The 16,979-nt window shown below is 48.2% G+C and overlaps 1 protein-coding gene across 3 annotated transcripts in view; it reads right to left on the bottom strand.

Annotated features, from left to right (window-relative positions):
* The window catches only part of LOC140403534 (neurotrypsin), a 43,249-nt gene extending 26,543 nt beyond the window's left edge, over nt 1-16,706 (bottom strand). The window contains exons 1-6 of one of the 3 annotated variants that reach the window (XM_072491509.1): nt 16,311-16,706; nt 15,998-16,037; nt 9,483-9,725; nt 7,712-7,850; nt 6,000-6,178; nt 4,254-4,401 (exon numbers count right to left, since the gene is read on the bottom strand). In XM_072491509.1, the coding sequence (XP_072347610.1) occupies nt 4,254-4,401; nt 6,000-6,178; nt 7,712-7,850; nt 9,483-9,725; nt 15,998-16,037; nt 16,311-16,367 (806 nt within the window). In that variant the 5' untranslated portion in view covers nt 16,368-16,706. Of the gene's footprint in view, nt 1-4,253; nt 4,407-5,999; nt 6,179-7,711; nt 7,851-9,482; nt 9,726-15,997; nt 16,038-16,310 lie in introns of all 3 variants that reach the window. The other 2 variants (XM_072491510.1, XM_072491511.1) reach the window with 2 other exon arrangements.
* Nucleotides 16,707-16,979: the final 273 nt, after the last annotated feature.

The raw sequence follows: 16,979 nt of genomic DNA, 5'->3' as shown, positions 1-16,979 counted from the left end.
TACTGAAACATATTTGATTCTGAGGCAGCTTGACAGGGTGTACGCTGGAAGGATGTTTCACAAGTGGGGGACCAAGAGCATCTTCCGAGTGATAGTGTTAGATTGTGAATCTCCTTCCTCATGTGCAGTCCCTCAGGATGGAGTCTGACTTGCTTCCACTCCGATTCGATGGGTTCTGAGGTAGCTGATGAGTCCAATGCACGATCTGCAGACTCTGCCACGTGTGGGGCAGGTAATGCTTGAAGGGTTGGGTGGATGGGTTGTTGGAAGTTTCTGCGCTCCCCCTGATGCCTCCACTTCGCTTCTGCATGTTATCCACGAAGTCGCTCAATGTATTTGGTGCTTCCCGAATCTACCTTCATTTTAAAAATAAATTTAGAGTACCCAATTCATTTTTTCCAATTAAGGGGCAATTTAGCGTGGCCAATCCACCTACCCTGCACATCTTTGGGTTGTGGGGGCGAAACCCTCGTAAACTCGGGGAGAATGTGCAAACTCCACACGGACAGTGACCCAGAGCCGGGATTGAACCTGGAACCTCGTCGCCGTGAGGCCGCAGTGCTAACCACTGCGCCGCCGTGCCTCTACCTTCTTCTTTTTGATCAGTCGCAAGCCAGGGTTTCCCATGAGTGGACGAGGATGTTTGACCTCTTCATGGATGCTTTGAGGAAACCTCAAAAGTGTTTCCATTGTCGTCATTGGATTCTTTTGCCGAGACAGATAATAGATAGCCAGCGGTGAAGGATAACACTGGAGCCAATATTACTCAGTCTTATATTTACTTACAGAATGAAACAGTACAGGCCCCGAACTGGCAGCACGGTAGCATTGTGGATAGCACAATTGCTTCACAGCTCCAGGTTCCCAGGTTCGACTCCGGCTTGGGTCACTGTCTGCGCGGAGTCTGCACATCCTCCCCGTGTGTGCGTGGGTTTCCTCCGGGTGCTCCGGTTTCCTCCCACAGCCCAAAGATGTGCAGGTTAGGTGGATTGGCCATGATAAATTGCCCTTAGTGTCCAAAATTACCCTTAGTGTTGGGTGGGGTTACTGGGTTATGGGGATAGGGTGCTCTTTCCAAGAGCCGGTGCAGACTTGATGGGCCGAATGGCCTCCTTCTGCACTGTAAATTCTATGAAATCCATGAACTCACCCACACCACAGCTTCATTAAGTGTCATTGAAAGCCCTCCACCTCCTTATAATTAAACACATTTGATATACAATTACCAAGACAGAAATATACACCTTATAGGTGTTTACACAGACATGACTTTGTGGCAGGGAATCAGTGGGGTTCTCTCTCGCTGAATCCACTCTCAAGTTAAATCAATCATTATGAAACAGGAGCAGACAATGCAGCTGACAATCTGGTTCCTGAATGATTTCATCACCTGAGATGTTAATTGTTAGTAACTCCACATTGACCATTGTGGAAATGTTAGCCACCGACTATTAATTTCACTGCAAATCTTTAGAAGCTATTAAGGCTTTTTTAAAAAACAGGTGATTGGGTTGCGGAAATAAATAATTGTTGGTTTTCATGCACCATAGAAATTCCATCAGTATCACAACAACCGCAGTCTGCAGTCATTCTGCATTATATCACACACTTCACAGTATATTCAATACTTGATGTTTAAAACATGATTACGCGTGACAAAACTCTGCTGATACTAGGTCAGCTGAACATATCAAAAATGAAACTGGTAAGATATTTGTAAATTAAAAATATCACGGGGTACAGAACCAAGGTGGGTAAGTGGAGTTTATGATATGGACCAACCATGATCTGATTGAATGGGATACTCCAGGGGCTGACTGGTTGTCACTTGTTCTCCTGCGCAGGTTCTGAAACACTTGCGCACTGACTTTGGGCACTGAGGGAAATGGCTGTGCTGTCCTGCCAAACGATATTTCATTCCGTTTCTAATGATTTTTAAGAAATTTATTTATGGGATGTGGGCGTCACTGGTTAGGCCAGCATTTATTGCCCATCCCTAATTGCCCTCGGGAAGGTGGTGGTGAGCTGCCTTCTTGCACCGCTGCAGTCCATGCTGGGGCAGCACGGTAGCATTATGGTTAGCACAATTGCTTCACAGCTCCAGGGTCCCAGGTTCGATTCCCGGCTTGGGTCTTTGTCTGTGCGGAGTCTGCACATCTTCCCCGTGTGTGCGTGGGTTTCCTCCGGGTGCTCCGGTTTCCTCCCACAGTCCAAAGATGTGCAGGTCAGGTGGATTGGCCATGATAAATTGCCCTTAGTGTCCAAAATTGCCCTTAGTGTTGGGTGGGGTCACTGGGTTATGGGGATAGGGTGGAGGTGTTGACCTTGGGTAGGATGCTCTTTCCAAGAGCCGGTGCAGACTCGATGGGCTGAATGGCCCCTTCTGCACTGTAAATTCTATAATTCTATGATTCTATGTGGTGTGGGTACATCCACAGTGATGTTAGGCAGGGAGTTCCAGGATTTTGACCCAGCGACAGTGAAGGAATGGCGATATGTTCCCAAGTCAAGATGGTGAGTGACTTGGAAGGGAACTTGCAGATGGTGATGTTCCCTTGTATCTGCTGCCCCTATTCCTCGATAGGAGAGGCAATGGGATTTGGAAGGTGCTGCCTAAAGCGCCTTGCTGAGCTGCTGCAGTGCATTTTGGGGATGGTGCACACGGGTGCCACTGTGAGTTGGTGGTGGAGGAAACGAATGTTTGTGGATGGGGTGCCAATCAAGCGGGCACTTGGACGGTGTTGAGCTTCTTGACTGGTGTTGGAGCTGCACTCATCCAGGCAAGTGGAGAGTATTCCATCACAATCCTGACTTGTAGATGGTGAACAGGCTTTGGGGAGTCAGGAGATGAGTTAATCTCCACAGGATTCACAGCCTCTGACATGCTCTTGATCTGAGTAGTCAACTGCCCAGGTGAACTCATTTAAGGAGCTGGGAGCTTTAAGGGGATACACTGTTAAATTGAGAGGATGAATTGCAAAGATTCCTAATGAATTAATCTAATTACAGATATTCCCCACTCTCTTTGTCACAGCTAGTCCCTTTAAAGGGCTGGACTAGGTCAATTCATACCCCAGCGTATTCCTGAGCCGCTGAGATGGAGAGTTCAGCCAGTCTGAATATTAACTCTCTGCAGAAAGCCAAAATAATTTAGAAGTTTTAAAACTGAAATGTTGGACATACCCATCAGCACCTGTGTGGAGAGAAGTGAGTTCACATTTCAGAAGCAGTGTCTTAGCCGAAGAGGAAATTTCACATGTTGATCATTCCAACAAAGTCTCTGCGCTGGGAACATTTTCCCTTCAGACGCTGGCCGACCAGATTTTACCCCCACCCCAGTATTTGCAGCTTTTAAAACAAATCTCTACTTTCCTTTGAAATCAACTTTAAATAATCCTGCCAGTTAGTTAGTAAGGAACTGGATTCTCCGTTGCGAGTCCGGCCCGCTAGCGCTGTGATGTGCCGTCAATTAATCACAAGACGAGTAGTGAACGAAACTGAGGCTTTAATAAGCTAAACAGAAAGCCTCCTGGCCTCTGATCCCGAACTGAGGCAGGGTCAGAGGTCAGCCACCTTTATACCGAGCCCGAGGGGCGGCGGAGCCATCAGGCAGTGGTTTACCACAATACATGTAGTACAGTAACAGTTTACCACAATACATATAATATACTAACAGTGGTTTACCACACCCTGATAGCGAGGAAGAGAATTTGACCGCGCCCTTCGCTGGTAGCTGTATTCTGTATCCCCGCCATTTGTCAATGGGATTTACCATTGGAACCACCCCATGCCGTCGGGAAACCCGTGGTGGGGGGGGGGGGGGGGGTTTAGCTCTGCTGGTGGGCACAGAGAACCCCATCCAAGGGCTGATTGGACACGGGATATCACACAATTTCATTTTTCCAGAATGATATTATTCCCAGGAGATTTAGAAAAGGATAAGAATATGTTAAATGATGGGAATGAAAGAAGAAATTGTATTAAAATAACCTTACAATTTCAACACAGACTGCAGTGTGATGCACATGAAGGAATCTTTACTTGCTAACCAGCACTTTGGGTGTACCTACACCACACGGACTGCAGCGGTTCAAGAAAGCAGCTCACCACCACCTGCTCAAGGGGCAATTGGGGATGGGCAATGAAGGTTGGCACAGCCGGCGACATCCCTTCATCAAATTCAGAAGAACTCAGTGGACAATTCTGAGCCTTTGAACAGGAAGATGATACTTCCCAGTCTGTGATTACGGTACCTTAAGCCCAAATGTCTGCAGACCACCTCGGCGTCCAGATCATTCCACTGGTCGTCACACACTGTCCCCCACTCTCCGCCGTGGAAGACCTCAACCCGACCTTCATACTCCTCCTTCCCTCCAACCAGGCGAATGGGCATTGCTGAACCTGCACTTGAGAAAAACAAGACAAGGACATGTAAAGGGATATTTTAATATCAATCCACTCCATAGCCAATGCCAATTTTGATTTTCACACTCAAATGCAATGATGATAAAATAAGGGCAGCAGAGTGCCACGCCAGGTAGGAGAGTCTGTGGCACAGGGCAGCACAGTGCCACGCCGGGCAGGAGGGCCCCAGGAAGTGGCAGAGCCTGATCATTTCCCACATGACGGATAGTCCAAACTTTGTCCACTCTCACTTATTTTGTCCAGGTCTTACAACGTCGTTGCTAGATTCTGGGACAGTGCGATTGTCACAGAGAGAAAATGTAAAATATCTTATCCTCCTTGTTCCCGAAGGAAAACATGCATTTATTTAGGGAAACTGGTGGGCGTTACAATACTCAGGAAACCCAGTGATATTAAGCTGATTTCCAGTTCTTTTCTAATATACATTATGCAATATTGTATTATCGGGAGAGAGTTTATTTTTTTTGCAGATTGGGCCCTGGGCCTCCATCCCAGTGGAGACAGCCTTGTCAGCTCGATTGGGCCCTGGGCCTCCATCCCTGTGGAGACAGCCTTGTCAGCTCGATTGGGCCCTGGGCCTCCATCCCAGTGGAGACAGCCTTGTCAGCTCGATTGGGCCCTGGGCCTCCATCCCTGTGGAGACAGCCTTGTCAGCTCGATTGGGCCCTGGGCCTCCATCCCAGTGGAGACAGCCTTGTCAGCTCGATTGGGCCCTGGGCCTCCATCCCTGTGGAGACAGCCTTGTCAGCTCGATTGGGCCACGGGCCGCCAGAGTGACAGTGCAAATCATGACCCCCCCCTCCCCCCTCACCCCCCCCCCCCCCCCCCCCCCCACACCCACCCCCTCGATTATTTTTTGGCAGAATGTCAGCTGATCTGGCCAGAACACCTGGCTGTGTTTCTGGAGAGAAACACATGGGGTTGGTTTCTCCGATTTTGAGGCCATGTCCCCACGCCGACGTGGGAACAGAACAAGTGGCATAAAACGGCCACTGATCCTCCGTCTGGTGGGGGGGCTAACGGCAAGGCAGCTTGGAGCACCCAGCTCTAGCCGCCGATACGGCCCGGAGAAATGGCGCATGTGCACGGCGGCGGCCTACAGCGGCCGCACCGCGCAACTTGGCGCCGGCCACACGCGGACCCGACCTGCAAAATCGTGCCCCCCCCCCCCTCCGGCTGGCTCGTGCGCCCGGGACCACCCCCACAACAGTGCCCCCAGCCGCTGGCAAAGTCCCCCCTGCCCGTGGATCGGCCCTCCCCCGATTGTGGCGGTGCTGGACTGAGTTCACAGCCGCCACACCGAATTCCCGACGGATGAGATCACACGCGACCGACGCCGTTGGGAACTAGGCCGGTCGGGGGCGGAGAATCGGGGGGGGGGGGGTGGGGGGTCGGGCCTCAGGCAATGTCCTAAGCCTGTCGTTACGGCAAGTGGCTTCGGAGGGGGCGGGGCATCGTGACAGTGGCACCGTCCCCGATTCGGTCGTGAACGGGGATTCCCCGGCCGATCGGCGAACTTCGCAAACACATGTATTCCGGTTATATTTGCTGAGGTGCTGAGCCCTGGCCTTTACCTTCGGGCAGTCCACACACAACCCCGGCATCATGGTCATGTCCGCAAGCTCCACTCGCTGACGTGCTGTTGCTACATTGCAGCAAGGCAGCCTCGTCTCCACGGCAGTGAACCACAGCCATGTGGATGGGGCCGGATCCCGCGCCGAAGAACGAAGTCTTCTTGCCAACACCTATTTCACTGTGAATGCAAGTGACAGACGAGAGGAAGGAAGGGTGAAGAGGTCGCAGTGGGAAAAGGGGTTAACGGAGAGAATGGAAAGTGTGGGAAGGAGACAGGATAAGAAGGAAATGGAAAGGAAATAACAGCACGTTATTTCATGAGTAGTATTGTTCACACTGCATGGTTTGGAGATTAATTTCCTCTGAATTATTTTTAGTGTGCCAGCTAACAAGCCTGTGCTATTTTCATGTGGTTGCTAACTTGTTAAAAATTAAATAGGCTAATGACTGTGATAAAATAATTCAGAGATTTCACAAGGATGTTAATCAACGAACTAAAAATAGCGTGCAACAGGTTTGATAAATAAATACACTGTTTCTCAATTCATTGGGTTATATTTCCTAGAATTATTTTTATGCTGCAGGCAATCATAGAGCTGCTGAAATAACTTGAGAAAGACCATAACCGCCCCTATGGGTCACTCTAGCATTTCGCCCTCCCTATCCTGACATTCTGTTAATGCTATCATGCCAACACGTAGCTCCTGAAACAGTGTCAAACTTCTTCCAACACCGGTACTCACAGGAACAGGAAATCCCTCCCCCCCACTCTGAGCCTGTTCTGCTGATTCATGTTCCAATTTACCCACCTTCACTTTAATTTTTAATTCTTTCACGGGATATGAGCGTAACTGGCAAGGCCCAACATTTGTTGCCCATCCCTAATTGCCCTTTAACTGAGTGTTTGCTCAGCCATTTCAGAGGGTAGTTAAGAGTCAACCACATTGACGTGGGTCTGGAGTCACATGTAGGGCCAGACCAGGGAAGGACAGCAGATTTCCTTCTCTAACGGACGTTAGTGAACCAGATGGACTTTTGCAACAATCAATGATAGCTTCATGCGCATCAATACTGACTTTATATTTCAGATTTTATTATTCTTTTTTATCCAATTAAGGGGCAATTTAGCGTGGCCAGTCCACCTACCCTGAACATCTTTGGGTTGTGGGGGTGAGACCCACCCAGACACGGGCGAATGTGCAAACTCCATACGGACAGTGATGAGGGGGGGGGCACTATCGAACCCGGGTCCTCGGTGGCGTGAGGCAGCAGTGCTAACCACTGCGCCTCCGTGCCGCCCTTAAGCCTCTCAGCTTTTTTAACGTACGAACAGGTCTCTTCCTGAGCTTTCACTATCTAAGCTCGGCAAGATTGGACTTGCTCTCTGGCTGACGCAGTACAGGCCCAATCAGCTGAGCCACTTTGTATACGTAACATTAATAAACATTGTCAATAAACGTTGTCATTTAAAGACAGTGAAGCGATCAGTGAGTCAAATCCAGCAATACCCTGACCAACCAGAAATGGTTCAAAACCGATGTGAGCAATTTCCGCTGTGGTAGAGCAAAAATACTGACTGTAAAATGATTAAACATTGAACAGTGTGATGCCAAGAACCATATGTCGCTCTGGAGGTTTAATATAACCTTGGCAACAACTGTGATTACTATGCTCAGAATAATTGCTGGATGTATTGTTCCAACATTCATACCTCAAGCTTAGCTGCCGACAGACCACACTGGCATCTCTCTCATCCCAATTCTTGTCACAGACAGTGCCCCATTGTCCATTGTAAAGTAACTCCACCCTCCCCTCACGCTGATTGGCTCCTCCACTCAATCGGATGGCACCTTAAAAATCCAGGAAAACCATGAAGAGCCTTTTGTCCTTTGAGAAGTAGCAACTCCTTAATCAAAATAAATCGGTGCACATTATACAGACCAAAGAAAGACTTCGAACTGGTTGTAAGGGTTGGAAACACTTAAGTAACCGCTAAAATTATCCTAAAGCATCTTAACCCGCCACTAATTGCATTATAACAAGCGGATTTTGCCCGTGTGTTATTGGTGTTCCGATAACCCTGCATTCGTGGACCACATTGCATGTTTCCACCTGCCAATCAAAGGAGGACTCTAGCTTCAGCAGCCACAATGCAGCTCCATTCAATAACTTCTTAAACATGTCCATCGAGTCATCGCTGCATCATTGCTGTCACAACCTAAATGCAGCCAATACACCGCCTGCCTGCCCGAGGTTCAGGCTGATAGGCATTTGTAGTGGCAATTTGAGCAATAAATCTGAGCTAAGCTTTTAAGAATAAGCACGGGTTGGCGACACAGACTCGTCGAGACTGCATCATGGTTCAGCCAGTCTGGACCGGAATGTCAGATTCAACTTGAAATGTCTATTGTTCCATAAATCTCACTTTCAGTTCCCAAACACTTTCGTGAACAACTTGTAAATATTCATGAAATCCGCTCGGGTCAAGAGAGGATTCTTTGAGGCGAGTGAGCTGGAAATATCTGCTGGCTTGGCTAATTAAGGGATTGAATAGGTGAGCCGTCCACTTTCGGAGGTGTGAGTCTATTCCTGTTCTAGACCGGGGCAGCTGCGCCAGCCAGGCAGGCAGGCAGCAAGAGGTGCTGCGATTGCCATCACTTGATTAGGGAGGGAGTGAATCATTCGATTGGTTTCCAGAAATGCCCAACGCAAAATACACACTGTCTGGACATACTCCTGAAAGGAAGGACAGTAAGGGAGCAGAGAATGTTTAGCTTAAAGACCCTCAAGATGAGAAGGAGTGAAAATTAGCAGGGAGGTGAGGAAATGGTCAAAAACATATACTTCGATGTATGTCATAGACTTTTGCCGAACGTTTTCTGCGGCACTCCTTCTATTGCTAAGATCGAGACAACTCTCACACCAGTTGCTGAGCAGCCTGACACATCCTTTTCCAGGGTAGTCAATGTTTGGTTATCCCTTGAATTTGACATTATCTCACCCCTCCCACGCCACACGTCATCCGCTTGGCAGCGACGGTAAGTAGGCCTTACTCATCGAACTTGCTCGTACATTTTAATTCCTTCACCAGGGGAGTAAGTGTGGCTACGCCCTCCTTTCAATTTCATTTTACTTCTTGCCCAGATCGGCTTGCTGGAGTCCGACAGAAAGCATGGAATCCTTCCACCCATTTCCTTTTTAAAAAAATAAATGTAGAGCACCCAATTTTCCCCCCCCCAATTTAGGGGCAATTTAGCGTAGCCAATCCACCTACTCTGCACACCTTTGGGTTGTGGGGGCGAGACCCATACAGACACGGGTAGAATGTGCAAACTCCACACAGACAGTGACCCCAGAGCCGGGATCGAACCCGGGTCTTCGGCGCTGTGAGGCAGCAGTGCTAACCACTGTGCCACCATACCACCCAACCTTCCGGCCATCTCAACGGGCGCGCTGAGTCTAAAGGAAAACAAGCTGTTTACCGTGATCGCAGTCACATTCTGACCAGCTTATTGACCCCGATTTCTTCCGGTAGAAGCACCATGGAATTGGTTCCCCGTCGGGATTGCGGCAGAGGTTGTGATCGCCAAGGCCCTTGTTGGGATACTGCTGGACATAGTCTGGGAACTCTGACCACTTCAGACACTCTTCTCCAGTCACAGTGGACGTCGCTGACCCGGTATAATGACCCAGTTCAGCAAAGCTGCCTAAACACCGACCAACAGCTGTGGAGACAAACACGGGTCAAGAAATTAGTTTTGTTCTACTCCTGTTTTACACCGTTAATGAGTGCGGGCAAGCAGTTTGCTCCCAGGAACCTGCCAGTGCCACTTGTATCCCAACTCAGAGGTGTTTAAGAATGTGTTACTTTATTTTAAATTCCTTCCGATTCCTTGTGCAAAGCTTCTAAACTTGAATCATCACTGCTCTCTCATTGTACATAATGTCTGCTAGCATCACTATGTCAATTAATTAATGAAAGACTTGGCATTTATAAAGCAACTTTCGCAACCATAGAATGTCTCAACGTGCCTCTACAGCCAATGACATCTTTTTGAAGTATAGGTACTGTTGCAATTTAGGAAACAAGGCAGCTAATTTGTACACAGCAAGCTCCCACACACAGTGATGTGCTAATCTGTTTTGTTGATGGCGATTCAAGGATAAATATCGGCCAGGACGTGAAGGGATAACTTCCCTGCTCTACTTGAGAATAGTGCCCACATGGTCCTTTACATCCATGCAGGCAAGGCCTCCATTTGACAGCCCGTTCTGGAGAGACAACACTTCAGATAGCGCAGCTCTCCCTCAGTGCTGCAGTGTTCTAGGTATTTACGCTTGAGTCTCTGAAGTGGGATCGTGACACACAACCAGCTGACACAGGGGCATGGTTGCTGCCAAACCAGCCACCATTGACACAAATTGACACCATTGACAGGAAGGGACAGGAGTAAAACAAACCGTCTATCTTCCAGAAAATAAAGTCTATTGCAGCCCTCATTGTTGGACTCTAAATGTGGGGAACCGCAAACATTAACCTGCTGCTTATACTTCCTTGGTTCAACATTTGTACCATCTGCGTCCTCGGTAAACATGCTACTCAGAAAAACACCAGCAGAATTTCCATATAAGAACATAAGAACTAGGAGCAGGAGTAGGCCATCTGGCCCCTCGAGCCTGCTCCACCATTCAATGAGATCATGGCTGATTTTTTTGTGGACTCGGCTCCACCTTCCGGCCCGAACACCATAACCCTTAATCCCTTTATTCTTCAAAAAACTATCTATCTTTATCTTAAAAACATTTAATGAAGGAGCCTCAACTGCTTCACTGGGCAAGGAATTCCATAGATTCACAACCCTTAGGGTGAAGAATTCCTCCTAAACTCAGTCCTAAATCTACTTCCCCTTATTTTGAGGCTATGCCCCGAAGTTCTGCTTTCACCCGCCAGTGGAAACAACCTGCCCGCATCTATCCTATCTATTCCCTTCATAATTTTATATGTTTCTATAAGATCCCCACTCATCCTTCTAAATTCCAACGAGTACAGTCCCAGTCTACTCAACCACTCCTCGTACTCCAACCCCTTCAGCTCTGGGATTAACCTAGTGAATCTCCTCTGCACACCCTCCAGTGCCAGTACGTCCTTTCTCAAGTAAGGAGACCAAAACTGAACACATATACATATATGAAAAAAGTTTTAAAAGTTACGGGAAGTACGAATCATCTTGCAAAGCTGAAATAGGTTGAATCCAAAAGGATGGCAGGTTCTACGGCAGATCATATAATCGGAGAATGGTTACAGCCGCTGACTCCAGGCTGGTTGGCTGAAGGAGCAACTCTGGACCTGCAAATGTTTTATTTTCAGATAATGATACTGTAATCATAGAACCATAGAAAGGTCACAGAACAGAAGGAGGCCATTCAGCCCACCTTGTCCATGCCAGTCTGAGGACACCCAGGTGCCCTTTCTAATGCCACCGGTCCATAGCCCTGCAGTTTACAGCACTTAAGGTGGCGATCCAGGAACTTTTAAAAAGAGTTTAGGGTCTCTGCCTCCACCTACAACTCGGGCAGCGAATTCCAGACTCCCTGTCTCTTCCCCTTATAATTTGGTACACCTCGATTAAGTTACTCCCCAGCCTTCTTTGGTCCAAGGAAAATGTAATATCCTGCAGGAAACCTATGAGGCGGGAATATTTGTCTTCCCCGTGCTCCTTGCGGAGTACGAGCTCCCCCGCTGGGGGCAGGGTATCTCAATTAAACCCTGCATATAAGGTTGGCCAGTAAGGGACCGACATCAGCAGGCACCCGGTAGGGAACTACCGGGTAGTGTACATATTGTTTGCGTAAATAAAACTTTGTTTCCTATTTTACTCGGTGCGAACTCCCCATTTCCTTATTAAAGGTTCAATTCTCTTTTGAAAGCCTCGATTGACCCTGCCTTCAGCCACACTCTCAGGCAGCAAATCCTCACTGTGTGACTGAAGCTTTTTCTTCATGTCCCCATTGCTTCGCTTGCCAATAGCCTGAAATCTGTGCCCTCAGTGCTCTCGATCCTTCCACCAATGGGAACCACTTCTCCCCATCTACTCTTCCCAGACCTCGAACGATCTTACATAACTCAATCAAATGTCCTCTCAGCTTTCTCTTCCTCAAGGAGAATGGTCCTTACTTCTCCAGCGTGCTCAAGCACCGGAAGTTCCTCAACTCTGTAACCATTCTCGTGAATCTTTTCTCCGCCCTCTCCAAAGCCTTCACAACCTTGCTGAAGTGTGGCGCGCAGAACTGTGACAATATTCCAGCTGAGACCGAACCAGAGGACACATGTTTGGTGCACACACGTTTCCCGCAGTGTAGATTAAATTATTCCATTCAGGGACAATACGGAACCACATTAAACAAGGTATAACATATTTTAAAAGAGAAATATTTTCCATCTACATGGCTTTCTCACCTCCTACGAATGTTCCAAAGTGCTTTACAATGGAAACATTGCCTTTTGAAATGCAATCAATGTTTTCATTTACTCAGGTATGGCAGCCAACTATTGAACAGCAAAGCAAAACACTCAACAAAGGAATGAATGGATGACCAGGCAGTCAATCTTTAGTGGAGACGGTTGTGAGAGATCCACTGGTCCAGGAAACTAGGGGATTTACCTGGCTCTCTTTGAATAGAGCTGCCGGCTCTATTATGTCCACCTGCCAGGGCAGACAAACCCTCAATTTAACACTGAAAGACAGTAATCCAACGGTTCAACACTCTCCCAGTACAACCCCACCGTGTCAGGACAGATTATGTGCTCAAGTCTATAGTGGGTTTTGAACCCATAGCTTTTAACTAAACTGCGGACATGATGGGTGAGATTCTCCGTTGCCCGACGACAATATGGTAATCGGTGATCCGGCAGAGATTGGGCTCCGACACCCAAAATGGGACTGGCGCCGTTTTAACGCTGGTCAGCCGTGCACCGCACCCACGAAGTGGCATAATCGGAATGGCCTCCCATGATGCTCCGCCCCCGATAGGCCGAGTTCCCGACCGCAAGGTTAACGTGTGGTCTCAGCGGACGTGGCGGCTGAAAACTGTGTCCAGTACCGCCACACTCGGCCGGGATCCGTGCCGCTTGCCCGGGGGGGGGGGGGGGGGGGGGGCGGCCTCCGCGAGGGCTGGGGGCACTGGTGGGGGTTGGCCAGGAGGTGGCCGGTGGGGCCACGGATTGCAGGCCGGGTCCGCGCACAGCCGTCACCATGTTGTACGGTGTGATCGCTGCAGCTTGTCGCTGTGCGCATGCGCAGACAGGGACCCAGCCATTCTCTGGCCATTTTCGACACAGAAGCCAGGAGTTTCACCCGGCACCACTGCAAGCCCTTCACCAGTCCCGGAATTGGTGAGGGCTCGCCGCCGATTTTGGGATCGTAAAACCCCCGCAAATTCTCCGTTTGAGCGGGCACTTAGCTACTGAAAAGGAGAATCTAGCCCAATGTATTTAGACTCTTATAAACAAAATTCCTTCATATATGACAATATATGACAAGTGCCTTAACCCCAGAAAATTGGAGAATTCCCACATCCAGCCACATCTGTTTGGAAGCTGATTCCCTGGATCCTGGGAACTTCAGCTTTCTAAGCTGTGCAGCATAGACAACCTCATTTTCCAATGGTGCTGTTCACAAACAACTTCCTTTGCTTTGATATTAAGGTACATTTGAGTCTGGGGAAGCACCTTGCCTCTATGGTGTTTTTTAAACTGATTCCCCACTGGACAGGAGGAGTTTGGAATTTTGTCACTGGGAAGCACACAAAGTGCTTCCTCCTCCAGACATGAAGCTCCTCTCCCGTAGTTATAACACCATTCGCCTCCACTGGATATCTTTGTTCCAATACCCAGCATATGCTGTTCATTGTGACTTAGTGGGTAGCACTCTCAGTGCAAAGTCAGAAGGCTGGTGGTTCAAGCCCCACTCCAAAGACTGAAGTGCAAACGTCCAGCAGACACTCCAGTGTAGTACTGAGGGAGTGCTGCACTGTCCGAGGTGCTGCCTTTTTGATAAAATATTAAATCTAGATTCAGAGGCGTTTACAGCACAGAATGAGGCCATTCAGTCCATCTCCACACTGCTCGACAAAGATCTGCCTACACTAATCTCATTTTCCAGCGCTTGGGCCATAGCCCTGGTTACAGCGGAGCTGGTGAATATCTAAATGCTTCTTAAATGTTATGAGGGTCTCTGCCTCCACCACCCTTTCAAGCAGCGAGTTCCAGACTCCCACCCCCCTCTGGGTGAAAAGCTCAATTGCCTCAACTCCCCTTTAGCCTATGACCTCTTACCTTAAATCGATGCCCCTTGGTTATTGACCCCTCCTCTAATTTAAAAAGTGCCTTCCTATCCATCCTATCCGTGCCCCTCATAGTCTTACCCACCTCTATCAGGCCCCCTCTCCAGAGAATGCAAAGGGTTTCATGGCGCTAGTTCGAAGAATAGCTGGGGAGTTAGTCCCTTGCCCTGACCAATATTTATTCCTCAATCAACATGACTAAAAAAAAGTTTATCTAGTCATTATCAGAGAGTTGTTTCTGGGACCTTGTTGCCCACAAAGTGACTCATGTGTTTCCTACATTACAATGGTGACTATACTTCAATCAGTAATTCACTTGCTGTAAAGGCCTTTGGGGCATCCCAAGATGATGGAAGGTAATATATACATGCAAGTCTTTCTTTTATTTTCAAATCCTTTGACAGACTCTGGCACGGTGGTTAGCACTGCTGCCTCACAGTGCCAGGAACCTGGGTTCAATTCCAGCCCAGCCTTGGGTCACTGGCTGTGCGGAGTTTGCACGTTCTCCCCGTGTCTGCGTGGGTTTCCTCCGGGTGCTCCGGTTTCCTCCCATAGTCCAAAGATATGCAGGTTAGGTGGATTTGCTGCGCTAAATTGCTCTCTTAGTGTCCAGAGTTGTGCAGGTTATATGGGATTACGGGTTTGCTGGGATGGGAGGGGGGGGCTGATTAACGTGCTCTTCAGAGGGTCGGCACAGACTCGATAGGCCAAATGGCCTCCTTCTGTACTGTAGAATTCTATGGCGCAAAAAATCCAGCATGTGTGACAATTTCTTGAAGTGAAATTACCTCCTGCAGTCCCGCCCCCATTACAGTAAATATTACGAAGGGGTTATGTGTGTGCATGTGGGTGTGTGTGGAGGGGATTGTTTGTGTGGGGGCATTGTATGTACGTTCATGCATGTGTGTATGTTTTTGTATGTGTATGTATGTGTTTGTGTATGTTTATGCACATGTGTACATGTGTGTGTATATGTGTATAAGGAGATATAGAAACACAAATGAACCGTTTAATCCCTTGGTTTTATGCTGCCTGTCTGTAAAATCTCCCCCAGAATAATATTATTTGAACCGATTAGAACCATTTTGTCACTGAACCTGTTTGAACTTCCAATTGGAGAAATAAAAATATTGCTGGCAGCGATTAACCGCCCTTGCACCAATCCAGATCCAGGTGATGTAGGAACACGTCAGATTGCACAAAAAACCCTATTTATCATTCCAGCCAGTTTAACTGTAATGACAGGAATGGATAGCCAGGCTGCCAACTCCCATTTCCAAACCAAACACTTAACCAGGCACTCGCCCTCCTTTAACTTGAACAGTGTTATTTTCAACCATAAATTATTTTATAGCAAATTAATTCAAACAGACCTCCACGTGGGTAACATTTACAATGTGACCTTTCTCTCTTTCACACAGGGAAGGAAGGGCTTTGAGATCTGATGAGGTGATAAATAAGTATTTGTCATCGGTTTATATTTTCTAACATGTTTTTATCACAGCAGTCACTACACTTCAACAGGCTGTAAAGCACTTTGGGACATCTCGGGGTCGGCGCTACATAAATGCAAGTCTTCTTAATAAACGCGGACAAAGGATGTCTTTAGCATCGTCTGACAGTGCTCAGCTAGCATACGTTTGAAACATGTTACCTGATAGATGGTTGTCTTTTGCTTGATGGGTCCCTGCAACCTGGAAATAAAGAAAACATCAGGAAATACATGAGTTGACATCCGTGCAAAGTGCCTGCTCTGGTCTGCAGACTGGTGAATCCCTCCCGGTGGCGTTTAAACCCCATCTCTGCTCCACTATGTCAGATCAGATTAAAGACAGGCTGAATAAACTGGAGGGAGGGGGGCAAAGAGGCAGATGGAATGCGATTATATCCCACGTTTGCTCTCGTTTTGCATTTGGGAAAGCGTGCAGATCTGTGATCTGATTTCTCCAAGTCAGTTGCAATCTTACCTGGGCTCCCAGGACGCAGTAACACAGGATTGTGGAGAGTGCAGAAGGCAATACCATTCTGAAGTCACATCCTAGTCCGGAGTCCCGTCCCCTCCCCACCTCCCACACTCAGGTATCTGTACTGAGGAAGAAGAAATTCCCAGGCCAGCTTTCTCCAGGGATTTCCACACCTTTTTTTTCTTGTCCTGGGGAAGCAAAAGTGTGTTTGCAGAGACAAGTCTGCAGAAAATGACTGCACACACACACAGCACAGACAGAGCTGCAGTACAGAGTGTGTGTGTGTGTGTAACCTCAGTGAATGGGTGGGACCAGACCAAGTACTAAACAAAACCCCATCAGACTGCAGATTATCTCGGCCCATCGGCACATTTCTGCTCCCTTTCGGGCACCACCGAATTACTGACACACATGCACACACACACAACAAAAAAGGTTCCCCCACCCCCGCTATTGCCTCACCTTAATCCTATTCCAGAATGCTGGCCAAATCTCCTTCTCCTCCTCCCAATCGCCCAGGCTCGGGTTTAAAGTGGCCTGCAGGCAACCTTTACTTGGCCAAACATTCAATGGGATTTACAGCACAGGATCAGGCCATTCGGCCCAGCCAGCTGGTGCTGTTCATTCCTCCAACTTGCTAACCCCCCCCCCCCCTCCATTCTTCCTCATCCA

Source organism: Scyliorhinus torazame, chromosome 28 (assembly GCF_047496885.1).
Source record: "Scyliorhinus torazame isolate Kashiwa2021f chromosome 28, sScyTor2.1, whole genome shotgun sequence".
NCBI lineage: Eukaryota > Metazoa > Chordata > Chondrichthyes > Carcharhiniformes > Scyliorhinidae > Scyliorhinus > Scyliorhinus torazame.
This window is presented reverse-complemented; position numbering and strand designations above follow the sequence as displayed.